Source organism: Cucurbita pepo, chromosome 12, assembly GCF_057944985.1.
Source record: "Cucurbita pepo subsp. pepo isolate OVF chromosome 12, ASM5794498v1, whole genome shotgun sequence".
Taxonomy (NCBI): domain Eukaryota; kingdom Viridiplantae; phylum Streptophyta; class Magnoliopsida; order Cucurbitales; family Cucurbitaceae; genus Cucurbita; species Cucurbita pepo.
In genome coordinates, this window is record NC_141809.1 from 12,816,661 (window position 1) to 12,839,880 (window position 23,220).

Below are 23,220 nucleotides of genomic sequence, written 5' to 3' on the forward strand. Positions count from 1 at the left end.
TCTTTTAATTATTTCATTATTTTTTTTAAAAAAATAATGGGTTGATTTTTTTAATCATATTTTAATTAAATCATTTTCACCTAATTAAGTTATTAAAAATACCCTAATTTAAATTAAATACTTTTAAATTTTTAAAAATGTTTTAAAAAATAAGCTTCAAATATTCGTAAATTTATTTCTATTTAAAAATGTCATTAATATCTTTAAATATTTTTAAAAAATATTTATGAAACTTTTTTAATATAAACACATACGACATCGTTTTAAGCCATAAATAATTTTTAATTACTTTCCTAATTTTATAAAATTTATTAAATATAAAATTTGAAATTAAATGTCCAATTTATGAGCATTTAAAAAATAAATATTTTTATTTTTTTATTTTGAAAATGTCTATTTTAATTTCTAAATTTTTAAAAGAATTTAACCATTTAAACTAAAAATGAGAATTTACTCAGATATTATGGTTTCGGTTTATTATTAATTTAGGGGGAAAAATGGGTTTGAAAATAATAATAATAATAAATAAAAAAAAAGGAAAATTTGAAAATGCTATTTATATTTAATCATTTCCATTTGTGGTAGTAAAATGAGAAGGGGCATTTTGGTCATCTTCCATTTCCTATTAGCGGGAAGAAGTACCTAACTTAACGACCATCATAGCTAGAATTGTTCTTTGCCATTCTTTGGTTATTTCTCCGTTCTTTCTCTTACTCTAACAACTGGTGCACAATAGCATCCGCCGTTGCCGACGCTATTGTGCACTCCTTTCCCTCCGCCACCGCCACCACCACCGTGCAATGGGGAAGAAACTGCCGCGGGATGACATCGAGTCCATGTCCTATGGGGTTCGAAAGCCCCTCTCTATGCCGCCGCCACCGAGCTATTATCCTCCGCCGCCCAAGCCCTGGTTCCCATTTCTTGTGCCTCTCATTTTTGTAGCCGATATCGCCTTGTTTGTTTTCACATTGTATGAAAATAACTGCCCCGCCACTACAGGCGGCAACCGCTGCCTCTTTTACCCGGAGCTCGACCGGTACTCCTTTCAACCATTTTCAGAGAACCCTCTTCTCGGCCCTTCAATCATGACGTAAGAATCAAAACCCTCTTTCTAGCTACAGAAATTACTCGATGGATTAGAACAATGTGTATTTCATTAGGGCTTGCGATTCTATGAGAAATTTGGAAACTGTGTTCATTAGGGCTTGGTCTAATTGAATAATTATTCGTTAAATTAGGGGAAATTAGCATATGGGTTTGCTGAATTTGGATGAAATCTAATGACCCATCAAGAAAAAACATGATTTCTGGAAATTTTTTTTTCCTGGATTGTGCAGAATTAGGGCAAAAACAGGGGAAATTATTGGTTTGATCTGTTTTTTTCTTTTACGTTTTGGAAAATGGTGTTGCAGTTTGAAACGATATGGGGCTTTGGATAGAGAAGCTGTAGTGGAACGTGGGGAAGGGTGGCGCTTGCTGACCTGTATGTGGCTTCATGCTGGAGTCATTCATTTGCTTGCTAATATGATCAGCCTTCTCTTCATAGGAGTTCGTCTCGAACAAGAATTTGGATATTGTAAGTTCGTAGGATCCGTTTTAAGTGCTTGAAAAGCCATTCCAAATAGACTCGTAATGTGGTATGTATCGATTCTTGACGACATTTGGTGTTTGTTTTTGGTTTTGGCAGTGAGAATAGGATGTTTATATGTGCTTTCTGGGTTTGGTGGGAGTTTACTGTCATGTTTGAGTATCAATCCAGCTGAAACAACCATATCAGTGGGTGCATCAGGGGCACTTTTTGGGCTTTTGGGAGCTTTGCTTTCAGAGCTCATAACAAACTGGACAATATATTCAAATAAGGTACCAAAAACAAACAAAACCCTTCATTTGTTTCCATTGAACTATTGAAGATTTATGAACTTATAATGACTTGTTTTGTCAATGAAACTCAGTGTGCAGCCATGATGTCTTTGATTCTTATCATTGCCTTAAACCTGGCAGTCGGATTCATACCTCACGTCGACAATTCCGCTCACATCGGAGGCTTCCTTTCAGGCTTCCTCCTCGGCTTCATCCTCCTAATCCGACCGCAATTCGGATACGTTAACCCCAAGTACATCCCTGCAGGGTGTGATGTGAAACGTAAATCCAAGCACCAATGCTATCAGTACTTTTTGTTGATTGTAGCTCTAATCCTCTTGATTTTCGGGTAATCGAAATTGTAGTTTCAGCAACGATATCTTCCGGTGTTGCTCGAGTTGCTCGTTGGGTTAACTTTTTTCCTTTGCGATTTCTGCAGATATGCTTCTGGTTTATCAAGGCTGTACAAAACTGGTCCACAAATATTGGAAGCCCATTTTTTCTGAAGACAGTCACACATTGAGTTGTTGGTGAGAATCAAACTACTTTGGCTTCATAATTGTTTGTGGATGAAGTTCATGAAATCATTTAAATTTGTATTCATACGATGAAATCATTCCTAATGTGAAAGTTCGATTTCTTCTCACTTTGCAGTAGCAGAAGAATTGTATTGTAGAAAACACTCACTCCTTTGTTTACAAAATGAGGACTTTTCTTTTCCTTTCCTTCTGTCTTTCTTTTTGTTTCTTCCATTCCTGTTGCTTTTGGTTCGGTACGGCCTAGACGAGACAAATGTTGTCGACGATGGCTAATCCCTCGTTTCACCTATCGAGATATAAAAACTGATATTTATAGGAGACTGCCAGACTGCTCGTCATGTGATGGGTAGCCCTTGGATTCACCTCTTGAGATATAAAAACTCATCTCTATAGGACACTGCTAGACTGTTCGTCATGTGATGGGTAGCCCTTGGATTCACCTCTTGAGATATAAAAACTCATCTCTATAGGACACTGCTAGACTGTTCGTCATGTGATGGGTAGCCCTTGGATTCACCTCTCGAGATATAAAAACTCATGTCTATAGGAGATTGCCAGACTGCTCGTCATGTGATGGGTAGCCCTTGGATTCACCTCTTGAGATATAAAAACTCATCTCTATAGGACACTGCTAGACTGTTCGTCATGTGATGGGTAGCCCTTGGATTCACCTCTCGAGATATAAAAACTCATCTCTATAGGACACTGCTAGACTGTTCGTCATGTGATGGGTAGCCCTTGGATTCACCTCTCGAGATATAAAAACTCATGTCTATAGGAGACTGCCAGACTGCTCGTCATGTGATGGGTAGCCCTTGGATTCACCTCTTGAGATATAAAAACTCATCTATAGAGAAGACTATCAAACTGCTCGTTATATGATGGGTAGCCCTTATATTCACCTCTCGAGATATAAAAACTCATCTATAGAGGAGACTATAAGATTGCTCGTTGTATAATGGGTAGCCCTTATATTCACCTCTCGAGATATAAAAACTCATCTATAGAGGAGACTGTAAGATTGCTCGTCGTATGATGGGTAGCCCTTAGATTCACCTCTCAAGATATAAAAACTCATCTACATAGGAGACTGTAAGACTGCTCGTCGTATAATGGGTAGCCCTTAGATTCACCTCTCGAGATATAAAAACTCATCTATAGAGGAGACGGTTAGACTGCTCGTCTTCGTCATAGGATGGGTAGCCCCTCAACCTAAATAAGTTCGTAACCTTATTCAAACCAAACAAGTTCATAACCCAACTTAACTCGTACAGATTGACCAAACTTAATATATATATATATATATATATATATATATATATATATATGAGACCCACCAATTATATGTGGCAAGTTGATATGATTTGGACGGTTCAACATGTTCTTGGCAAAAGAATGATTAAATTGGCTGCCTTTCACAATTAGTATGTTTTGGATTAAAGGCAATAAAAAAAAAAAAGACCATTAAATTATTATTATTTTATATAAATTAATACCTTAAAAATAAATTTTGACAAAAAAAAAAAAAAAAAAAAAAAACCACAAATTAAAAAGGTGTCACCAATCTAATCATACTTTATTTCCCCCTTCACATCATATTATCCTTTAAATTATGCTCTTTTTAATTAAATAATTTTAAAATCAAATACCTTGAAATTAAAATAATAATAATAATAATAATAATAATTGTTTGCTTGTATAAGTCAATTAAAATTCTTAATATTTTAGTGAAATAAAATATATTCATCGAGATTAACGGAATATTTGATTAATCAGATTAATTAAACGGTGGGTATTACCAAAACGTGGCAGCACAACAACCCAATTATAATAATTATAAATTGTAATTATTAATATAATTTTATTAAATGAATTAATTATATATATTTTTTTTTCTGTATTTGTAGATCTTTATAGGTTTATAATATTTTTTGTTTGTTTATATAAATTAGGAAATGAAATTAAAAAATGGGTTTTTATATTGTGTGGGCAAAATTAGATAATAATTTTGTTACTAAAAATTAAACTATTATGTGAAATTACAAAAATGGGTATGGTAAGGGTACCCAACAAGCTACCTTAAATGAAACAATTTGTAAATATATATATTAAAAAAAAAAAAACAGTAATTTAAAATAAATAAATAAATATATTTATAAAATTAAAATAGGTGCCCATGCCGCTAGTCATGGTCCACCCCTACCTTTAATTTAGTGAAATTAAGCAATAAATTAAAACGAAATTCTCACATCATAAAAATTAAATAGGTATGAATTATATTCAAATATTTTCCTACCAAAAAACACTGGAAGGAAGACTGGAACGTCAACATGCATCTACTATTGAATTCACTCGACTCGATAGTACCCCGTTTTTTTGTCAAAGTCATTGAATGAGCAAGTCGTCAATCCCTAAAACGGGCCTGTAATGTATTTTATCTGCTGGGTTACTTGTGGACATTTTACCAGAGGTTTCTATTCTATCAATTTACCCTTTTTTTTTTTTAATTTCTGTTGGAGCATATACTCGGGGGAGGTGTAGAGCAAACGATTTCAAAGCGGACTTCCGGAAGATGGCCAAGATTAAATTTAATGATTTAATTAACTGAAAAAATAAATAAAAAAAAAATAAATATATATATAAAAATATAATCTTGAAAAAATAATAAATAAATAAATTTAGGATAAATTTAAAAAAAAAAAGGGGGAATAAATGGAAGGTAAATCAAAGAGGAGCTGAAGGACCCCCGTTTGTAGGAATAAAAGTAAGGCTTTTCTTCCTTCTTCAACCTCTTTTCATCACCAACTTGCCATAGACGGAAAGTTGCAGAAGCATAAGAAGAAGAGAGGCGGCCAGGATAATCGGAGGAGATTTCGATTCCTGAAGGAAGGTCGGAGTGCGATTGACAGTCACGTATAATTTCAAGGTTATCTCTTATTCTTCTTGGAACAAGCTTCAATTTCTCTGTCTTTCGTTTAATTTTCCATTGGGGGGTTTTCAAGTGCAATACTGTTAACACCATGATTCTTCTGATTCTTAGGAGCTGCTCTTTGATCTTCTTTCCTGGAATCGATTTTTCATTGGCTTTTCTTTTCCCCTGCAAATCCTTATCAGTTGCGCGTTTTTCATTCATGGGGTAAATTTTCTGATCATCTTAATTGATGGATTTTTAGCAGTTTTCTTGTTATGCAAATTAGATTTATATTGGGAGGAATCGATATCAAATTCTGCATTTGAGTTGTTTGCTTTTGGCTGCAAACAAGATCGGAAGACGAAGGGGGGAGGGGGGAAACGCTATGATTTAGTTTAGCTTCTTTGATTAAGATCCTGTTAGTGTTGTATGTCTTAATTGAAGGATTCTTGAGAACTTCTCCTCCAGGCTGATTTCCTGTAGCTGCCATGTTCTTCGTTGTTCAATTATTTTAAAAGGATGAGGCATCTCTCACTTTTTGGCTACTTTATGCTTAAAGTTAACTAAAAGTATTATCTATTGTAATTGAGTATGCTTGATGTCTGTTGACCATGTTGAAGCTAATAACTTCGTTTAGACTTCTGCAGTGTTATTTCTTACACCATTCATATTAATAATTCATGTGTTTAGGCTTTGTGTTTATATCTTGATATACAGGCTTGTGTTGACCTAATGGTCAATAAGGATCAATGTAAATCGTAAATGGTTTGAAGGTATTATGAGGTCGTTACTCCGTTAGTATAGTCGTTACTCCGTTAGTATAGTCAATAATTTCAATAACATTAAATGAACTTATGCCATGATGTCTGCTTACTTAGGATCTAATAATGTCCAAAGAGAAACATAGAACCTAGCAAGGGACTTAATACCTTAATTGACTCGATATACCTTCTAAAGATCCTATTCTTTCTCGCTCCTCACAACCTCCACATAAAAGCACAAACACCAGCATGCCATAAAAAATTTCCCCTCCCAAGAGGGCAGATAGAGGAGAAAGATCATCTATGTAATAGCCCAAGCCCATCGCTAGGAGATATTGTCTTCTTTGGGTTTTCGCTCAAGGTTTTTAAAACGCGTCTGTTAGAGAGAGGTTTCCACACGCTTATAAAGAATGTTTCGTTCTCATGAACTTGTCTCACATCGATTGAAGAAGGGAACAAGTGCTAGCGAGGACGTTGGGTCTCGAAGGGGGTGGATTGTGAGATCTCACATTTGTTGGGGAGGAGAACAATGCATTTTTTATAAGGCTGTGGAAACCTCTCCCTAATAGACGCGTTTTAAAAACCTTGAGGGGAAGCCCGAAAGTGAAAATCCAAAGAGGACAATATCTACTAGCGGTGTGCTTAGACGGTTACAATCTAGTTGTAGTCTCTATGAGTGGCAGATTGGAAATATCCTATGACAACAAAATATAGTAGGGTTAAGTGGTTGTTTTCTAAAAATAATCAAACAAAATCCCAGTTCATATGTTAGGCACAGTATTGAGATCATATTGAAAAGGTTAAATTTACTTGGTGCAAACTATTGGAGTTTTGATTGAACTGTTCTTAGTTCTACAAATACCAGTAGTTTTGGAATGTTGGCATATGCTACTTTGTCATCTGGAAAACTCGAAAGTGCTTGGTCATTCAGATATTCCCCTAGTCGTGTTTTATTTTATGAAAAGTCCTGTCAAACTATTTGTAGTCATCTTCTCCCCAGCTTACGTGGTTGAAGCTTGGAAGGGATTGCCAGGTTAGATCAGATGTATAACTAGACAAGATTCCATAAAAATATTGCTCAGCACAGTTTCAGAAACCTCTGTGCTTATGGATGCTTTGTTTGTCATTAATCTTTTGTTTATTCAGTTGATAAACCATTTTAATCTGGTAATACTCATGTAACATATACAATTGCTTTACTGTTGATATAAATCATCAGGTTTTCCATCGGCCATGTCACGGTGTTCGATCTAAGAAGTGATTCTTGATTATGAGACTTAACTATGCTAGAAAAATACATGGATTCAACTTTTTTTGTGTGGTGAAGATGAACTAAGGAATTGATTCCCCACTTTAAAATGGTTATTTATAGATATGCATAGTGTTTTAGAATTGATTTGATGAAACAAGGTGCTTGCAGGTATCACTTTTGAGTATGTATTTATCAGTTATATGATCACTTTTGGTTTGTAACAGAACAGTGGTTGTCTTGGATGCTACACAAAGCCCAAACTAAAAACTAAGCTCAACGAACCGTCGAAAGGTCAACCAATTCATTATGATGGACTAGAGAAACCCAGCAGATCAGAGGATTTCTGGACTACTAGTACATTTGATGTGGACAATAGTGCAGGTCAATCACAAGGTAGTATGTCATCAATGAGTACAATCAACCAGATGCACAATCCACACGGTAGCTCGGGCAACGTACACAACCCCTCAGAATTCATAAATCATGGTGAGTATCTTCCCGCTCGCTCTATTCTTTCAATTCCTCAATTGGTCATGTCAAGGGAACTTAACTATACTTATGTAACGGCTCAAGCCCACCGTTAGTAGATATTGTCCTCTTTGGGCTTACCCTTTCGGGGTTCCTTTAAGGTTTTTAAAACGCGTCTGCTAGGGAGAGGTTTCCACACCCCTATAAAGAATGTTTCGTTCTCCTCCTCAATCGATGTGAGATCTTACAATCCACCTCCTTCAGGGCTTAGCGTTCTCGCTGGCGTTCGTTCCTCTCTCCAATTGATGTGAGATCTCACAATCTACCCCCTTTGGGCCCCAGTGTTCTCGTTGGCACACCGCCTGGTGTCTGGCTTGGATACCATTTGTAATAGCCTAAGCACACAACTAGCAGATGTTGTTCTTTTTAGACTTTCCCTTTCAGGTTCCCCCCCAAGGTTTTTAAAACGCGTCTGCTAGGAAGAGGTTTTCACACCTTTATAAAGAATGATTCGTTCACCTCCCAACCGATGTGGGATCTCACAACTTACGAGTCTTGGACCGTAAATGGACGATTTGTTTAAGTTACTAGAGTGTAATTCGCCAATTTGTTCATTTACTATACCTTTTTACGACCCAGTTCTCTCTTTAATTTTTCTATGTGATCATCCCATGGCTTTGAAGAATGGTATTGGCACTAGTAACTATTTTTTGATCTTGGTTGTAGGCTTTCTTCTGTGGAATCAAACTAGGCAACGCTGGACGGGGAATAGATCCGAAAACCGAGCACCGCAGTTTCAAGAACCCAAGCTAGAGTAAGCTGCTCTCTAGTCCGTCAGATTAACAAAATCGAACATCAGTACTTCGTTATAGTAATCTTACTCGGCTTTCCTATTGCAGCTGCAATGCAACATATGAAAATTTACTAGGGAGCAACAAGCCATTCCGCCAACCAATTCCACTCAGCGTAAGTTCTTGACCTGTCTAAACTCTTTCATGTTCTGGAAACCAAACCAACCTCGAACCGAATCATGTCGTAGATTGATGTTGGTTAAAACGTGCAGGAAATGGTAGATTTTCTTGTGGATGTATGGGAACAAGAAGGGTTGTATGATTGATTAATTTGAAGAGTGCACAAGGCTTCATAGTCTCACTGTGAGTCCATGGCTTTATTTGAACCATCAAAATCTGCCTTGTATTGCTGAAACTTCAAATGAACATTTACCCTGTTGCTGCTGCTGCTGCCGCCGCCTCTTTTTGGTGCTTGGTTTGATTTTCTCGTAGTGCCTTGGAGCTTTATATCTTTACTCTGCTGTAGAAAATTCAGCTGTGCTAGAAGTTACTGTTTTTGCAAATTATTTTTCTTTTCTTTCCTCTTTAAGTAAATGATAAACAAATCTCAACATGAACGAACAGTAAATTAAATTACAAATTTACTCACTAAATTTTAAATTACTTTTCAAAGTTACCGTTTTATTTCAATTAAAAAAAAAAAAAAAAAAAATTATGATGGGTAGACACAAAATGGAATTTTTTGAATTTTGAAAAATTATAAAATTTATTATTTATATTTAATGAATCAATTCGTAAAGTTTTGAACTTTTTAAAAATTTATTTGACTTAAAATTGAAAGCTATCCCCCCTATCCTAGTTATATGCCGTCGTTGTTGTCGTCTTTTGCTTACATTCCTATATAATACCAATTTCAATTTCTCTCTCTCTCGTTGTCATAACTCTCTTTTCAAAACCTCTCTCCCCTGTATTCTAAAATCTTCTCTTGAAATCGAGACTTGAGATTTGTATTCACGTTGCCCAACCGCAGGCAACGTAACTCGAAGTAGGCTTGACCTACTCCGTGCTGAGAGTGGGTGCTGCACAATTGTCAAATCCGTTGCCTAAAAACAACGATTGTGACCGTTGCTCTGAGTTATAATTTACATGACTAAATAAACCTACATTTTATAGTTTCAATAATTATTTTTTGTTTAGCTTTTTTATTTTTAAAATTTTATAAAACTTAAATATCAAACAGTTATAATATATCACTAACCGCCATTCTAATCGTCAAATATTCTTAATTTTTATAATATATTTAGAAGTATAGTAGGTTCGAGTTGGATTGATCGGATTGACCCAACCCGACCTAATTTTTTTATTTTTGAAAATCCAATACAATTTTTATGATTTGAGTTGAATAATCTGAACTAACAAATTATTACGTCGTCATATGAACCCTTCTACGTCATAACTTAGCCGATTTAATTTAATGTTAGAAGGTGGAGAAAAAATGGTTAGGATTTAAGAAGTATTTATGAAATGGAACAAATTCGTTGGACAAATTTTGGACAATTGGAATTTAATGAAGTTTTATTTAAAGGACAGATTGAGAAATGATAAGACACGACCACAAGTCTTTCCCAAATAAAGAAATCTACGAATGAATAAGACTTGTCATTGTCAGCAAATAAGATCATTTGGGCCCACATTCACCATACACAATTTGACACGTGTACGTTGATTGGATTTCTTGCTTATGATTATACAGTAAAAGGAAATTCAGACCCCAACACAACGGGTCGCCCAGGGTCTTTTCGATCATCATATCGCGGATTACAAGGATCTAAATCCTAGCCCTTCAAATTGATGACGGAACTTCATTGATCTCAATCATCACCGTTCATTCCATTTTATCCCTTGGATTCTTTATATTAATATTGCTTCAATCATTGCAATTTAAATGCTTAAAATTGAATTGAGTTGAGAAGCTTAGTTTACAATTTGGGGTTTGTCGGTCACTAGACCCAATAAAATCATGAGTCTGACGGCAATATGTAATGGGCTAAAGCGGACAATATCAGTTTACGGTGGGTTTGGGCTATTATATATGGTATCAGAACTAGTCATCGAACGGTGCAATGCACTGATCGGAGTAGGGCTAAACCCACACATTTTAAAATCGTAGGGCTGATAGTAATATGTTACGGGCTAAAATGGACAATATCTACTAGCAATGAGCTTGAACGGTAAATATTCTCTCTCTTTTTATTGATAAGGTTGTAATCAAGCACATGCAGCAGTTCCAATAACAAACAGAAATCAGACCCTCCATTTTGCATCTCATGCATGTTAAACACTAAACACCCAATTAGGTAAACATTTTGAGAATCAAACAACGAGTGTATGAACAGAGATCATATGCTTTTTCCTAATAAGAATGTGAAAATATCTTCCTAATAGAGGCGTGTTAAAACTGTGAGGTTGATGACGATATGTAACGGGTTAAAGCAGACAATATCTACTAGTGGTGGACTTTAGTCGTTACAAGTGATATCAGAGCCAGACATTGGGCGGTGTGCTAGCAAGGACGGTAGGCTCCCAAGGGAGGTGGATTGTGAAATCCCACGTCGGTTGGAGAGGGGAACGAAGTATTCGTTACAAGGGTGTGAAAACCTCTCCCTACTAAACACGTTTTAAAATTATGAGGCTGATGACAATACATGACGTGCCAATATTTACTAATGATGGACTTGGATAATTACAAATGGTATCAGAACCAGACATAGAGCGGTGTGCTAGCAAGGATTTTGGACTTTAAAAGAAGGTGGATTGTGAGATCCCACATCAATTGGAGAGTGGAACGAAGTATTACGTAATACGTAACGGGTTAAAACGGACAACATCTACTAGCGGTGAAAAGTGGTCAGTTAATAAGTGAATGCCCCCTTTTTGGCATCACCCTTCCTCTTATCTATTTATGTCTCTTCCGCACCCGACATGTCTTAACCTTGTCCACTGATAGCTCTACCCTTTCACGATGGCTATGCCATTCCTCAAACTGCCTATTGTTCTTGCTGTGTTCTTCTTCATCTTCTTCTTCTTCTCAGCTGTTCCTCCCAAGTCAGGTAATGATGCATACAATCTCACATCTCTGGTTCTGTTATTCACTTCTAAGGACCCTTTTGTTCTTGCGTCCAGTTGGGTTGATTTTGGAGGAAAACATGAAGATTGGTTCACGCCCGCCGGGATGTGTTAATAAGTGCATGAGTTGTAGGCCGTGCATGGCGGCGGCGGCGGCGGTGGTGCCGGTGCATAAGATGAAGGGGAAGGCCTTCAATGCCATTGCGTCCTCTCGGGAGGAAGTGGGTAGCTATTATCTTCTCTCGTGGAAATGCCAATGTGGGAATAAGATCTATCAACCCTAACCCTAACCTACCATTGTGAGATTGCACGGTCGGTTGGAGATGAGTAAAAAATAAAAAATTGGAAGCCCAGAAGTGAAAACTTAAACTTGAGGAGAAGCTCGGCACAGTCCAAACAAGATAATATCGGCTAGTTGTGGACTTGAGCTGTTACAACTTACAAGTTTTATCTCTCTTGTCTTTTAATCCAAAGTATGTTTAAATTGTGTGAGGTATCAAAATGTAATTCAAGTATGTATATTTTTTATACCGATTTTGTTTTTATATATATTTAATAATAAAATTTTGTATAGTTTAGTGGATAAGACATCAATTATTATTTTAAAATTTTGTATAGTTTAGTCTAATTTTTATTTATTATTTATTATTTATTATTATTTTATTTTATTTTATTTTTGAAGAAAAACCCTTAAGACTAGATTCCATATATATATATTAAAATTTTAATATATTAAATTTGCAATATTTGGATAATTTGGGCCGAGTTAGCCCATTGACTCACTGGATTTGGGCCGGCCCATGTGGCTTAAGCCCTTAATGGAAAGGAATAACTAATAAGTGAACAGAGAAATGGAATCGGAGTTGATGCTTCCATGCTCGACTAATGGCAACGTTCTCAAGCTCTCTGCACCATTATTCACAGTCCTTTACCGCCTTTTCAATCGCTGTTCTTCTCTGTTCATGCTTCCATACTCGGCTGGAAACCGGCTTCTCTTCGCGTCGTTGCGACTTTCAATTTTTTTGCTCTTCTTCGATCCTTGAGCTGCATCCGCCGTGTGTAGCGCAGCAATACGGCGGCCACCAGACTCCGATCCGCCTTCCGAGAAGGATCTGTTCGTCTAATAGGTTTCTTTTCGTTTCTGATGTTATCTCCATTTTATTTGCTTAATGGGATGGATTTCTTGTGATAAGGCCTAAAAATTTTAGTGCATTAAAATGGTCTTGTCATTGCTTATTTCTAGCGTTTTTGTACCGTAGGTGGAGAAGTCTGCGTTATCATTGTTTCTATGGAATGGTCTGCATAAGCGAAAATGAAAATTATTAGCGCATGAATTTAGTTCGCCTTGTGCTAGTGGTCGTCATCGCTAGATACAATTAATAACAATGTTATTTATCCATTTTGATTTCTGGTAGTTTAGAAGTTAATCATCCATAAATGTTGTTCGGATTTTTAGTCATCCGGAAGTTTGTTAGGCCTTTGGATGCATATGTGCTTAGCCATTGTATTAGCTTCTTATGTTTTATTTTGGACGTTTGTTAGGTAGGAAATTTTGCTCCATACGTTTTAAATATGTCATAAATCATACCGGAAAAGAAATTATCGCATTGGAGGGTGCGATTCTGGTGCATGTGCAGCTACTCTTTGGAAATTTCCATCAAGTATGTGGGCGAAGTTCAAATACCAATTGTGAAGAAATTCGTACACTAAATCTGAGTATCCATTTTAGCTGCAAGTGGAAAGGCATTTTCCGCATCCATCTGTTGTTTTCTTGGAAGAGTAATGGCTGTTTTTAGGATTCCACTTCAGTTCCGAGTGTAAGATGAAAGAAGAGTGTCTTCTATTCTAGCCCCTTATACAGCTGCTGGCGATTTTTGGTCTTTAAAGGTGATAAATCACAATTCCGCCCAAATGCTCTAGTTGTTAAGCTTGGATAACGTAATTTTTTTCAATTCATTTTCAGCACTCTCTTCCGATGGTTGGCCAAATATTCATTTTTGTTCATGATACCTAACATGTGATCTTTTAACACGAAATGGGATGGAAGTGACGTTGTGGTGATTTGAGTTTTTCTACCCTAAATTGGTATACTTCTTCCGAACTTTTTTTTGTGAATGTAGCTCCTTGAGTATGGAAAATTTGAATGTTTTCTGCAATTTTCTTGCAATTCTAGGAGATTGTTTATCTTCATCTTTTCTACTAATCTCTTAATAGTGAATTTAGTGTTTTGTTTAATAAAAGAAGAATGGAGAGACAGAGAAAGTGAAGGAACAGGAAGTGCCTTTTATAAGTTGTTCTTGAGAATCATTTTAGGGTGAATACGTGACCAAAGTAGATAAGGTTACTGTTGAGTAGGTAATAATGAATTTATTTACAGAAAGAATTGGTAACAATGAATCAAGGAATGCTCCTGTGGGGTCTTACAAGCTTTGTATATCATTTGGAATTTGAATTCATACTGATTTTCTGATGGGTCTTAATGAGATTTGTACGACTAATTCGTGCACAAATTATTGTAATGAATCCTCTTTCGTCCATGATAAGTTTTCTCACTTTTGCAGGGAATGTTAGTCCAGATTCTGTTGCGTTAATTGCTGCTGCTGCTGCTAAAAGAGTTCTGCCAATGAAAAATCATGGAAGAAAGGGACTCAACGCTCACAGTCCAACTCTCTGACCAAGCCTTAATAACAATCAACTCACACAGCTCATGGTGATGGCTTAGAAGATGGTTGGGTGGGAGTCTCATATTCGCTAACTAAGGTATTATGAGTTTATAAATAAGGAATATATTTTCAATGGTAAGAAGCTTTTTAGGGAAACCGAAAGCAAGCCATGAGAGTTTATATTCAAAGTGGACAGTTTCATACCAGAATGGAGATTCATGATTTCTAACCTGGTATCAAACTCATGATTTTAACTTAACAATGTCAATAAAATCTTCAAGTATCAAACAAAAAAGGATGTACTTTGTTCGATAGCTCTAGAGGGTTGAACTTCAATCAAGAGAAGGATTTATGGTGTACTTTATTGAAGGGGGAGGAATGTTGGGAGAGAGTCCCACGTTGGAGGAGAAGATGGTCATGAGTCTATAAGTAAGCAATAACGAATACATTGTCATTGGTGCAAGGACTTTGGGAGAAACTAAAATCAAAGGAATGAGAGTTTATATTCTAAGTCTACGATATCATATCATCGTGGAGCTTCGTAATTCCTAACAAGATGTCGCCCACTCGTTTGCAATCGGCTAAAAGAGAACCTATTCGGCTGCAACTGCTACCACTCATTCACCAGGTATTTGTTCTTTACCCTCATCTCCCATTTCATCAAGCTTCCAGTTATATTTCCAATAATTCTGATTTTTGTATGCTTTTCGAGTCAAGTTTGATTTATATAACTCAAGTTTTCAAAAACTTTTCCACATGCTAAAAGCTACAGTTTTGTTATTTCCGTCGGTACCACAGATTATCAAGAGCCGTCCACGTGTACAACGACACCAGAATGGTGGGTCCCTGACTCTGGTGCGTTGCATCGACGTGTCGTACGGCAGGAGGTCGAAGCTTGCATTGGCCCTCTGGTGGTGAACCCACAGGTTGACAACTAACCCTAAAGTATCGATTTCACTGGCTCAGCCTTTTCCATGTTTGTCTTCATCCTTTGATGCCCATGTCTACGATCCAAATATTTCTGAAAAATAAATTTGCGCATTTCCCATTAAAGTTTTAACACTTTTTTTACTTTTCCCTCACATTTTTAAATCCCTTTTTAAGTTTTATCTCACTTATATACCCTCTTCATTAAAATTAAGATATATAAACTTAATTTAATTTTGAAGTTTATTAAGAGACGGACTCTATGTTCGTTTTTACTGAGCTAAAAGCTCATTTTGACATGTATGTAAATATTTGAAATTAGTTTAATACGATAGTTTGTAGTTAATTTTAATAGGATTAATATTTTCAATTTTAGTGTGTAAGTGTATTTTTGAATTTTTAGAATAAGTTTAATAATATTAATGAAATTTATGAAGTATTAATGATTTTTATTTAAATTAATTATAATTTTTTAAAAAATTTCAAGAATATTATTGAAGCTTTATTTTTATTAGTTTATTGTTTTTCATCAAAATCAACAAAATTCTTTTAATTTTTTTAGACAAAAATTTAGCCTTCCATCGCCGCCCCTATATAAATCTCTCCTGCCACTGATTCTAAGAATGGAGGCGTACCCATACTCTTTTGTCTCTGACACTTTGGTTCCATAAACTCCCATCAATAATTCTCACCCAATGCTTTGACTTCATAGTTCCACCTTCTTCTTCAATCCCATCTCCCAAAATTCCTTATATCAAAGCCTACAAGCATGCTGTTGAGAAGTTCTTCAACCCCAATTTTCAATTCTTGGCTTCACCAAACCAAATCCTCCCCTTCAGAATCGGACCAAATCCACCAGCTTCAAAGAACCAAGTCCCTCTCATTTCACCCTCCTCCAGCGCCTTTATTGAAAGAATCGGCGAACAGAGTTACTCAGAACTTGCTGGACTCAGATTCAGCAGATCCCATAAAGAAGATTCCGGTACCGAGGAGTTGTAAAGCTCGATCAAAAGTGAAATCCAGGGAGAATGGAGTACCAGATTCCTCTTCGTCTTCGATTCATGGTGTGTTTTCTAATTCTGGGTTGGGTTTGAAATCTCCAAATTATGAGGTTCGCGATGAGAAGAGGGATGCATGTGTTCTGCAGACGCTGGTCGTCGGCGGTGGTATGGGGAGCGACGGCGGCCGGGTGTGTGGCGGCGGAAGAGGTTCGGACGGTGGTGGTGGTGGAGGGGATAATGGTAGGTCAGGGTTTAACAATCACCATGGAAGCAATAGCACCGATGCTTATTATCAGAAGATGATTGAAGCGAACCCAACCAACGCTCTTCTACTTGGAAATTATGCCAAGTTCTTGAAAGAGGTACTTTGGTTATCTTGTAATCTCTTGGAAAATTCTTCAATGGCTGACCCTTCTGATTATGCTCTTCCATTTAGGTCCATGGAGATTTTTCCAAAGCCGAAGAGTTTTGTGGAAGGGCAATTCTGGCTGATCCGAACGATGCAAATATTCTATCGCTGTATGCCGATCTGATTTGGCATACACAGAAGGATGCTCAACGAGCTGAGTCATATTTTGATCAAGCTGTTAAAAGTTCGCCAGATGATTGGTAAGAACAGATTAAAATTTCAGCTTGAGAACTGATTGATTCTGGTTTAATTTGCTAGAAAGAGATTGTGTTGTCTGGTGATTAATTCGTTTAGTTTTGATTGTTCTTGATAATGGATCAATTTGATTTCGACATGAATTCAAGAACTTGAACAGACCATAACTTCAATGTCAATCCATTTACTTAAAATTCATTGGTTGTGAACATTCCAATCTGATTCTGGCTTGTATCTTTTCTTCAAGATTTGAGAAATTGATCGTCGTTACCATGTGGTGTAGTCTAGTTGTCATCAATTTAAATCAATTACATTTTATAATTAGAATCTCCCAGTTAAACTTGTTTAAGTTCTTGATCAAGTGTTGAAATGGATAGAGTATTTCATACGTCTTTGCTAATCTGTTTATGATATTGTTTCAATTCAAAGTTAATTTAGTTGTCACAAAATCTTCTTCTCTGTTTACAGCTATCTCCTAGCTTCATATGCACAGTTTCTTTGGAATGCCGATGTCGATGAAGATGACAATCCAGCAGACCAGTATGAAACAGGGGAAAGCTGCCCGTCTCCGCCTGGTTTCGGTCATGGAGCTACTCACCATTCTCCTCTGGCTGCAGCTTCATAATCTCACGAAATATGTAGCACTCTACTTCCCACTGTAAGATAACTAAAATAAAGCATCAGCTCCTTACCATCTTTTGCTTATAGTGTATATGTAATTTTGGCAGAATGAGTATGATTCTCTAACTGTAACCTTTCTATTACTTATCTTATGTAAAAAGTGAATAAATAAAGCTTCTCTGGCCTTTTTCCAGTATGTTGTATAGAGGAAGATTTAGTATCATCTTCCTTTTTAGCACTTGTTTTACCCTTGTGATAAAATTACTACTCTGAAGGTTTTGTCGGTAACAACTGAACGGTCGAGATTGGACGTGGGTGTACAAGCCCCCGATCCCGATCCGAGTATGAGGAACTATGTGTTTGATTAAAGAATGAAAAAGATAAAGTTGGTAGTATTTAGTACTTGATTTGGTTGGCATAGTGGAAGATTATAGGGATAGATTGGGTTGCAAATTGTAGCAAGATCTTTTTCTTGTATGTGGCCATTTGCAGATATGCTTGTGTTTGTGGTTTGTGGATGGTTTCATCAAATTTGGGTCACTTTTGATGTCATTATCTTTCATGCATCAACCAAGCTGTTCCAAAGCATGCTTTAAAGTATTTTAATCTTGTAATATAAGCTACAATTTTAGTTTTAGTACGTTCTTCACACTTTTACGTTAATTAGTATGAGATACTTTTTCATTTGAAGTTAGAGATTTCGATTCTAATGTACTTTACTTGTACTAAAGGCATCTATTTTAATTTTTAATTCGAATTGCTTACTTTATTCGACAGGCGTGATTAAGGAAAATGAACACGAAGACCCAGAAACTTCCAACGAAGATACGACATACACGGTTAAATTTTGCCTTTTGTCTTAATATATTTCCTATTTTTCAAGCGAGCTAATGAAGTATCTCTTAACCGTTGAACCAGTCGACAATCATGTTTATAGAAGATCAAAGATCGATGTGCCGAAATCGAGAGAGAGAAAAACATAGAAGACAACGGAACCCGTATGATATCTCACTTATACTGAAAGAGTATCCATTTCAATTTTGATATGATATTATTAGGTAGGCTTTAATTTGTATTACTATTGAATGAAACACTTTTTTAAGTGTTTAGGGAGAACTCATTGTTATCTTCTTATCATCTTCCTCAAAACACAATTGCTTACACTGGTGGCTATGTCTAAATTATTTATCTAATCTAATCTTATGTATTATTACTAAAAAGCTACTAAATTTTTAATCATATATTTAACTTTAAAACATTAAATGTCTCATTAATTATAACAATCATTTCAAGAAAGGATAGTTGTTGAATTTGCAAGTTATTTCTAAATCTTATTTAAATCATATCTCATTAACATAACTTGTGGTGCACTAAAGAAGCAACTGATTGGAATGTTTAATTTGATCAATCAAACTAAAGCCAAAAAGTAAACATACTTCCAAAACATCAATTAGTGCCATTTGCTGGTGAAGAATGATGACATTTACGGTCTTAAATCATCGACCATCGATCGTTGGTTGAATCAAACAAGCTTGTTCATTTGTTTCATAACTATAGTGTGACTGATATAATTTAAAGATAAAAGTTGTGTTCAAAACTTTTGTTTTTTAAATTTCAACTTTGATTATTAACGTGGAGTTGAAAATTCCAAGTCTTTGTTTAGTACAGATGCACGATATAAACGAGTAGTAAATGGAAATATTGTCTTGTCTCAAGGAAACAAATAAAACAAATCATAAACCCAAGTGCATGCTAAGTTAGTTGTTTTAACTCTTCAGTGATGTCTAACGATCGCTCATTGGGCAAACTGAGTGGGTCATGTTGTTGGTGGATCATCATGAGAACGATGCTTCATCCATGGTCTAACTCTTTAGTGATGTATAACGCCCATTGTAGCGGGATCTTCCTATAAGGATGCTTCACTCTCATTCTTCGCCTCAAAAGTTAACACCCTTAGTTTCGTGAAGGAGATCCAAGTAGACTAAATATTTTTACTTTCTTTACACTTCCATAGGGCATGGATGTCGCCCTCAACCTTTCGATGACAAGTTGGACAATCGCTATAGGAAAAGAAATTTTGTCGGGTTGGAAGAGCCATGTGGCAAGCTCGTCTCATAAAAATCTTAAAATTTTTTAGGATGTTACTTCATACCATCTTCCACGTGGGCACAATTTCTTGGTTTGTTGAGGGGAGAACACAGAAGGGATGTTTTACCATATCGTCCTCTATCTTCACTACTTGATAACTCGAGCATGACTCAATAGATCATTCCAAAAATTATTGGTTCAAGACTCCGGCCAAAGATGGTTTAACTATTTTATATATATATATACGTTGTGAGACAGTTCGGTCCATATCCGGTGTGGGCATTAGAGCATGGAGAGGACCTTTCCCTAGTACGAGAGGACTGGGAAGGACGCACCTTTAGTGTACCAGTTATCGTGCCCACAATAAACGCTAGGTAGCTAAGTGTGGATAATTGCTGAAAGCATCTAAGTAGTAAGCCTACCCCAAGATGAGTGCTCTCATATTCTGACTTCCCTAGAGCTTCCAGTACACAACCGAGACAACGATGGGTTCTCTATCCCTGTGGGGATTGAGCGACATAAGTTTTGAAAATTCAAGAGAAGTTATTGCTAGATGAGCTAGTTGTCAAGTGCAGTGATGTATGTGATGTATATATATATATAGAGGTCGAGTAATGTAATAAATGGGCTTTGATGAAAGTTTAACAAGGCCCAATGGTATATAATTCTATCTTAAATGGTTCAAGTAAATTTAGTTGTGGATGGATGATTATTTGACGATCGAAGGCGTTTACAAAGCGTACCTAAGACGAACGATTTCTTCGAGCGAGTGAAAGAAAGATGATTAAGGAAGATCTTCAAAACCCAGTTGAAGGAGCTAAACATGAAGTACCTTTTTCAAGCTTGGAAGAAATGGTGTTTCTCACTCTCTTTTCTCTTCTAACTTTTTCGTTTTTAAGCTTTCGACTCTTGTTTTTATGTTGATTCTGTTTCTGTGTGTCTCTAATTTTTGCTTGAATTTCATTTTCTTTGGTAAATTATACTCTGAAATTTGCTTTCTGCTGAGTTCTTAGTTCTAGGGTTCTTCGATGTAATCGCCCTTTGCCGTTGCAGGGCTTTATGATTAGGATTTTCCCTTATTTAGGATGCATTTAGATTTGAAATTTGCTGCTTGTGGTGATGGTTTCTGCCTTTGTGATGCTATTTTTCTGCCTTTCGGAGTGTTTTCTGTCGGTATCTTTGGTTCCGCCGCTACTCCTCTGCATCACAGGGGAGGAGTAATGGCAATAATGCTTCAGGCCGTGATTTCAGGTACAAGATTCAGATGTTCATGGAGAAAGAAGTCTGATTATGTAATAAGGAATGAAGACGAGGGATTGATAGTTTCAAACTTAAGCTTTGGCCCGTAGATTGATCCTAGAACGAGGTCCATTTTCTGAAATAATTTGTTGTTTCTTCCATAGTTTTGCATAGAGAACTTGCCAATATTGTTTTGAATGATATACAAAAATCACCCATGCCCTGTCTTTACAAAACTAATGTTTCTCCAATGGCTGCAATTGTGATATTTCATGTTTTGTTCTATATCAGTTCTTGTTAGGAATCACGACTCTCCACAATGGTATGAGGAATCACGACTCTCCACAATGGTATGATATTGTCCACTTTGAGTATAAGCTCTCATAGCTTACGTAAGACTCAGGATTCTATTGAAGGGCATGGCTCTGATACCATGTTAGAAATCACCACTCTCCACAATGGTATGATGTTGTCTACTTTGAGTATAAGCTCTCATGGCTTTGCGGGCTTCCCCAAAAGGCCTCGTACCAATGGAGATAGTATTCCCCACTTATAAACCCATGATCATTCCCTAAATTAGCCAATGTGGGACTCACTCCCAATAATCCTCAACACAATCCTCAACCCTTCCTACCTAAGAAGGGAGGAACACCAAGGAAGAATGATATTATGTTCGTAGCACCCACGGGCGAGGAGATCAGTAATAGAAAACAGCTTGAGCAGTACTTGAAATCGCATTCGGAAGACGTTGCAGTATCGGATTTTGATTGGAGTACTGGTGAAATACCCAGGAGATCTGCTAGGATTAGTGAGAAGGCAAAGCAACTCCACCACAGGAAGAGCCTCCAAGGCAACGAGTGAGATAATCTCCAATGAAGCAGAGAAAGGTATTGATTCATGCTGTATGAAACAGGAAAAGGCAGACGTTTGTAATATTGAGGAAAATGGGGCTGCTGGATAAGAGAATTGGCATCCTTTGGAACGATCACAGAAAAGGAAGACATACAAAGCACGACGGAAAACACGATATCGAGGCTTAGAACAGAAGGAACAAAAACGAAAGTGAGGTTACTATCTCCCCCTCCTGACTCCCTCGGACATCATCAGAACTTGCACTGCCAAATTGTAAGATCCCACATCAGTTGGAGAGGGGAACAGAAAATTCCTTATAAGGGTGCGGAAACCCCTCTCTAGACGTGTTTTAAAATCGTGAGACTAACGACGATATGTAATGGGCTTAAGCGGACAATATCTACTAGTGGTAAATATTCATTTTGGGGATTGCTGCTACTGCTCACTTAGTACTATTAGCTACTGAATAATCGTGGTAACTGTACACTTGATTTTTCCTTTCAGGGTCCCAGTCAGCTTTGCCATATGAACGTTTCGAGTATTATGATGTAGATACGAACACAATCCTAGTTACATCGTTCCACTGAGTTTGAGATGAAGATGTACAAGACCAAGGACAACATCTTTATTAGTATGTGAAAGCATTGTTTTGAGCTTGATTTGTTTTAAGAATATTGTGTTTCCATGAATGTAAGGAGATTTGATAGGTTGAACTTTCTCACCAACTCTTAGCTTCCACGAAATGGGAAAAACCTAAAAGAAAGAAAGAGGAGACTTAGGGAAGTCAACGGAAAATATAGCATTTAATTTAGTCACGATCTAATGATACAAAACTGTTTGTCACGTTACGAGCAACTTTCCTTTACCCGTTACAATCTAATGATACAAAATTGTCTGTCACGTAACGAGCTGAACTCTCCTTTACCCGTTACGATCCAATGATAGAGACGAATTTTCCTTAACACGTTATGATTTGATCCAATGATAGAGACGAATTCTCCTTAACACGTTACGATCTAATGGTACAAAACTGTTCGTCGTTACGAGACGAACTCTCCTTAACTTGTTACGATTCGATTCAATGGTACAATGCTGTCAGTCATGTTACGATTCGATTCAATGGTACAATGTTGTCAGTCATGTTACGATTCGATGGTACAATGTTGTCAGTCATGTTACGATTCGATGGTACAATGTTGTCAGTCATGTTACAATTCGATTCAATGGTACAATGTTGTCAGTCATGTTACAATTCGATTCAATGGTACAATGTTGTCAGTCATGTTACGATTGATTCAATGGTACAATACTATCAGTCATGTTACGATTCGATTCAATGGTACAATACTGTCAGTCATGTTACGATTCGATTCAATGGTACAATACTGTCAGTCATGTTACGATTCGATTCAATGGTACAATACTGTCAGTCATGTTACGATTCGATTCAATGGTACAATACTGTCAGTCATGTTACGATTCGATTCAATGGTACAATACTGTCAGTCATGTTACGA

General features: G+C 36.6%; 3 protein-coding genes and 1 long non-coding RNA gene across 5 annotated transcripts; all 4 read left to right on the forward strand.

Annotated features, from left to right (window-relative positions):
* Window positions 1-680: 680 nt before the first annotated feature.
* LOC111807511 (RHOMBOID-like protein 5) lies at window positions 681-2,585 on the forward strand. The gene is made up of 5 exons (XM_023693258.2): window positions 681-1,090; window positions 1,413-1,576; window positions 1,688-1,860; window positions 1,953-2,209; window positions 2,300-2,585. Exons 1-5 carry the CDS (start codon window positions 801-803, stop codon window positions 2,364-2,366), a joined length of 951 nt encoding a protein of 316 aa, XP_023549026.1. The 5' UTR covers window positions 681-800; the 3' UTR covers window positions 2,367-2,585.
* Window positions 2,586-5,134: 2,549 nt separating this feature from the next.
* LOC111807551 (uncharacterized) lies at window positions 5,135-9,145 on the forward strand. The gene is made up of 6 exons (XM_023693317.2): window positions 5,135-5,325; window positions 5,440-5,535; window positions 7,553-7,809; window positions 8,518-8,605; window positions 8,691-8,757; window positions 8,855-9,145. The coding sequence occupies exons 2-6, from the start codon at window positions 5,531-5,533 to the stop codon at window positions 8,906-8,908; spliced, it is 471 nt and encodes a 156-aa protein (XP_023549085.1). The 5' UTR covers window positions 5,135-5,325; window positions 5,440-5,530; the 3' UTR covers window positions 8,909-9,145.
* A 6,711-nt stretch (window positions 9,146-15,856) lies between these two features.
* Window positions 15,857-18,685, forward strand: LOC111806569 (uncharacterized). 2 transcript variants are annotated; one of them, XR_002816825.2, is made up of 5 exons: window positions 15,857-16,661; window positions 16,736-16,908; window positions 17,372-17,561; window positions 18,302-18,363; window positions 18,443-18,685. XR_002816825.2 is itself a non-coding variant. In XM_023691939.2 (4 exons), the coding sequence occupies exons 1-3, from the start codon at window positions 16,068-16,070 to the stop codon at window positions 17,526-17,528; spliced, it is 924 nt and encodes a 307-aa protein (XP_023547707.1). In that variant the 5' UTR covers window positions 15,857-16,067; the 3' UTR covers window positions 17,529-17,561; window positions 18,302-18,685. The 2 variants fall into 2 exon arrangements, 1 of the variants encoding a protein (XP_023547707.1); XM_023691939.2 differs by having other exon boundaries at window positions 18,302-18,685.
* A 1,604-nt stretch (window positions 18,686-20,289) lies between these two features.
* On the forward strand, window positions 20,290-22,409 carry LOC111806570 (uncharacterized). The gene is made up of 3 exons (XR_015423091.1): window positions 20,290-20,978; window positions 21,143-22,112; window positions 22,208-22,409. It is a non-coding gene; the product is annotated as an uncharacterized LOC111806570 (long non-coding RNA).
* The last annotated feature ends 811 nt before the right edge of the window (window positions 22,410-23,220 follow it).

What these genes read in the sequence shown, in the direction of transcription:
- LOC111807551 (XM_023693317.2), top strand. An exon ending in TTTCAAGAACCCAAGCTAGA is followed by an intron (nt 8,606 to 8,690) that starts GTAAGCTGCTCT and finishes TTCCTATTGCAG; the next exon opens with CTGCAATGCAACATATGAAA. An exon ending in GCCAACCAATTCCACTCAGC is followed by an intron (nt 8,758 to 8,854) that starts GTAAGTTCTTGA and finishes TAAAACGTGCAG; the next exon opens with GAAATGGTAGATTTTCTTGT.
- LOC111806569 (XM_023691939.2), top strand. Translation starts at nt 16,068, where the DNA reads ATGCTGTTGAGAAGTTCTTCAACCCCAATTTTCAATTCTTGGCTTCAC. An exon ending in ATGCCAAGTTCTTGAAAGAG is followed by an intron (nt 16,662 to 16,735) that starts GTACTTTGGTTA and finishes TCTTCCATTTAG; the next exon opens with GTCCATGGAGATTTTTCCAA. An exon ending in AAAAGTTCGCCAGATGATTG is followed by an intron (nt 16,909 to 17,371) that starts GTAAGAACAGAT and finishes CTCTGTTTACAG; the next exon opens with CTATCTCCTAGCTTCATATG.
- LOC111807511 (XM_023693258.2), top strand. Translation starts at nt 801, where the DNA reads ATGGGGAAGAAACTGCCGCGGGATGACATCGAGTCCATGTCCTATGGG. An exon ending in CTCGGCCCTTCAATCATGAC is followed by an intron (nt 1,091 to 1,412) that starts GTAAGAATCAAA and finishes ATGGTGTTGCAG; the next exon opens with TTTGAAACGATATGGGGCTT. An exon ending in GGACAATATATTCAAATAAG is followed by an intron (nt 1,861 to 1,952) that starts GTACCAAAAACA and finishes AATGAAACTCAG; the next exon opens with TGTGCAGCCATGATGTCTTT.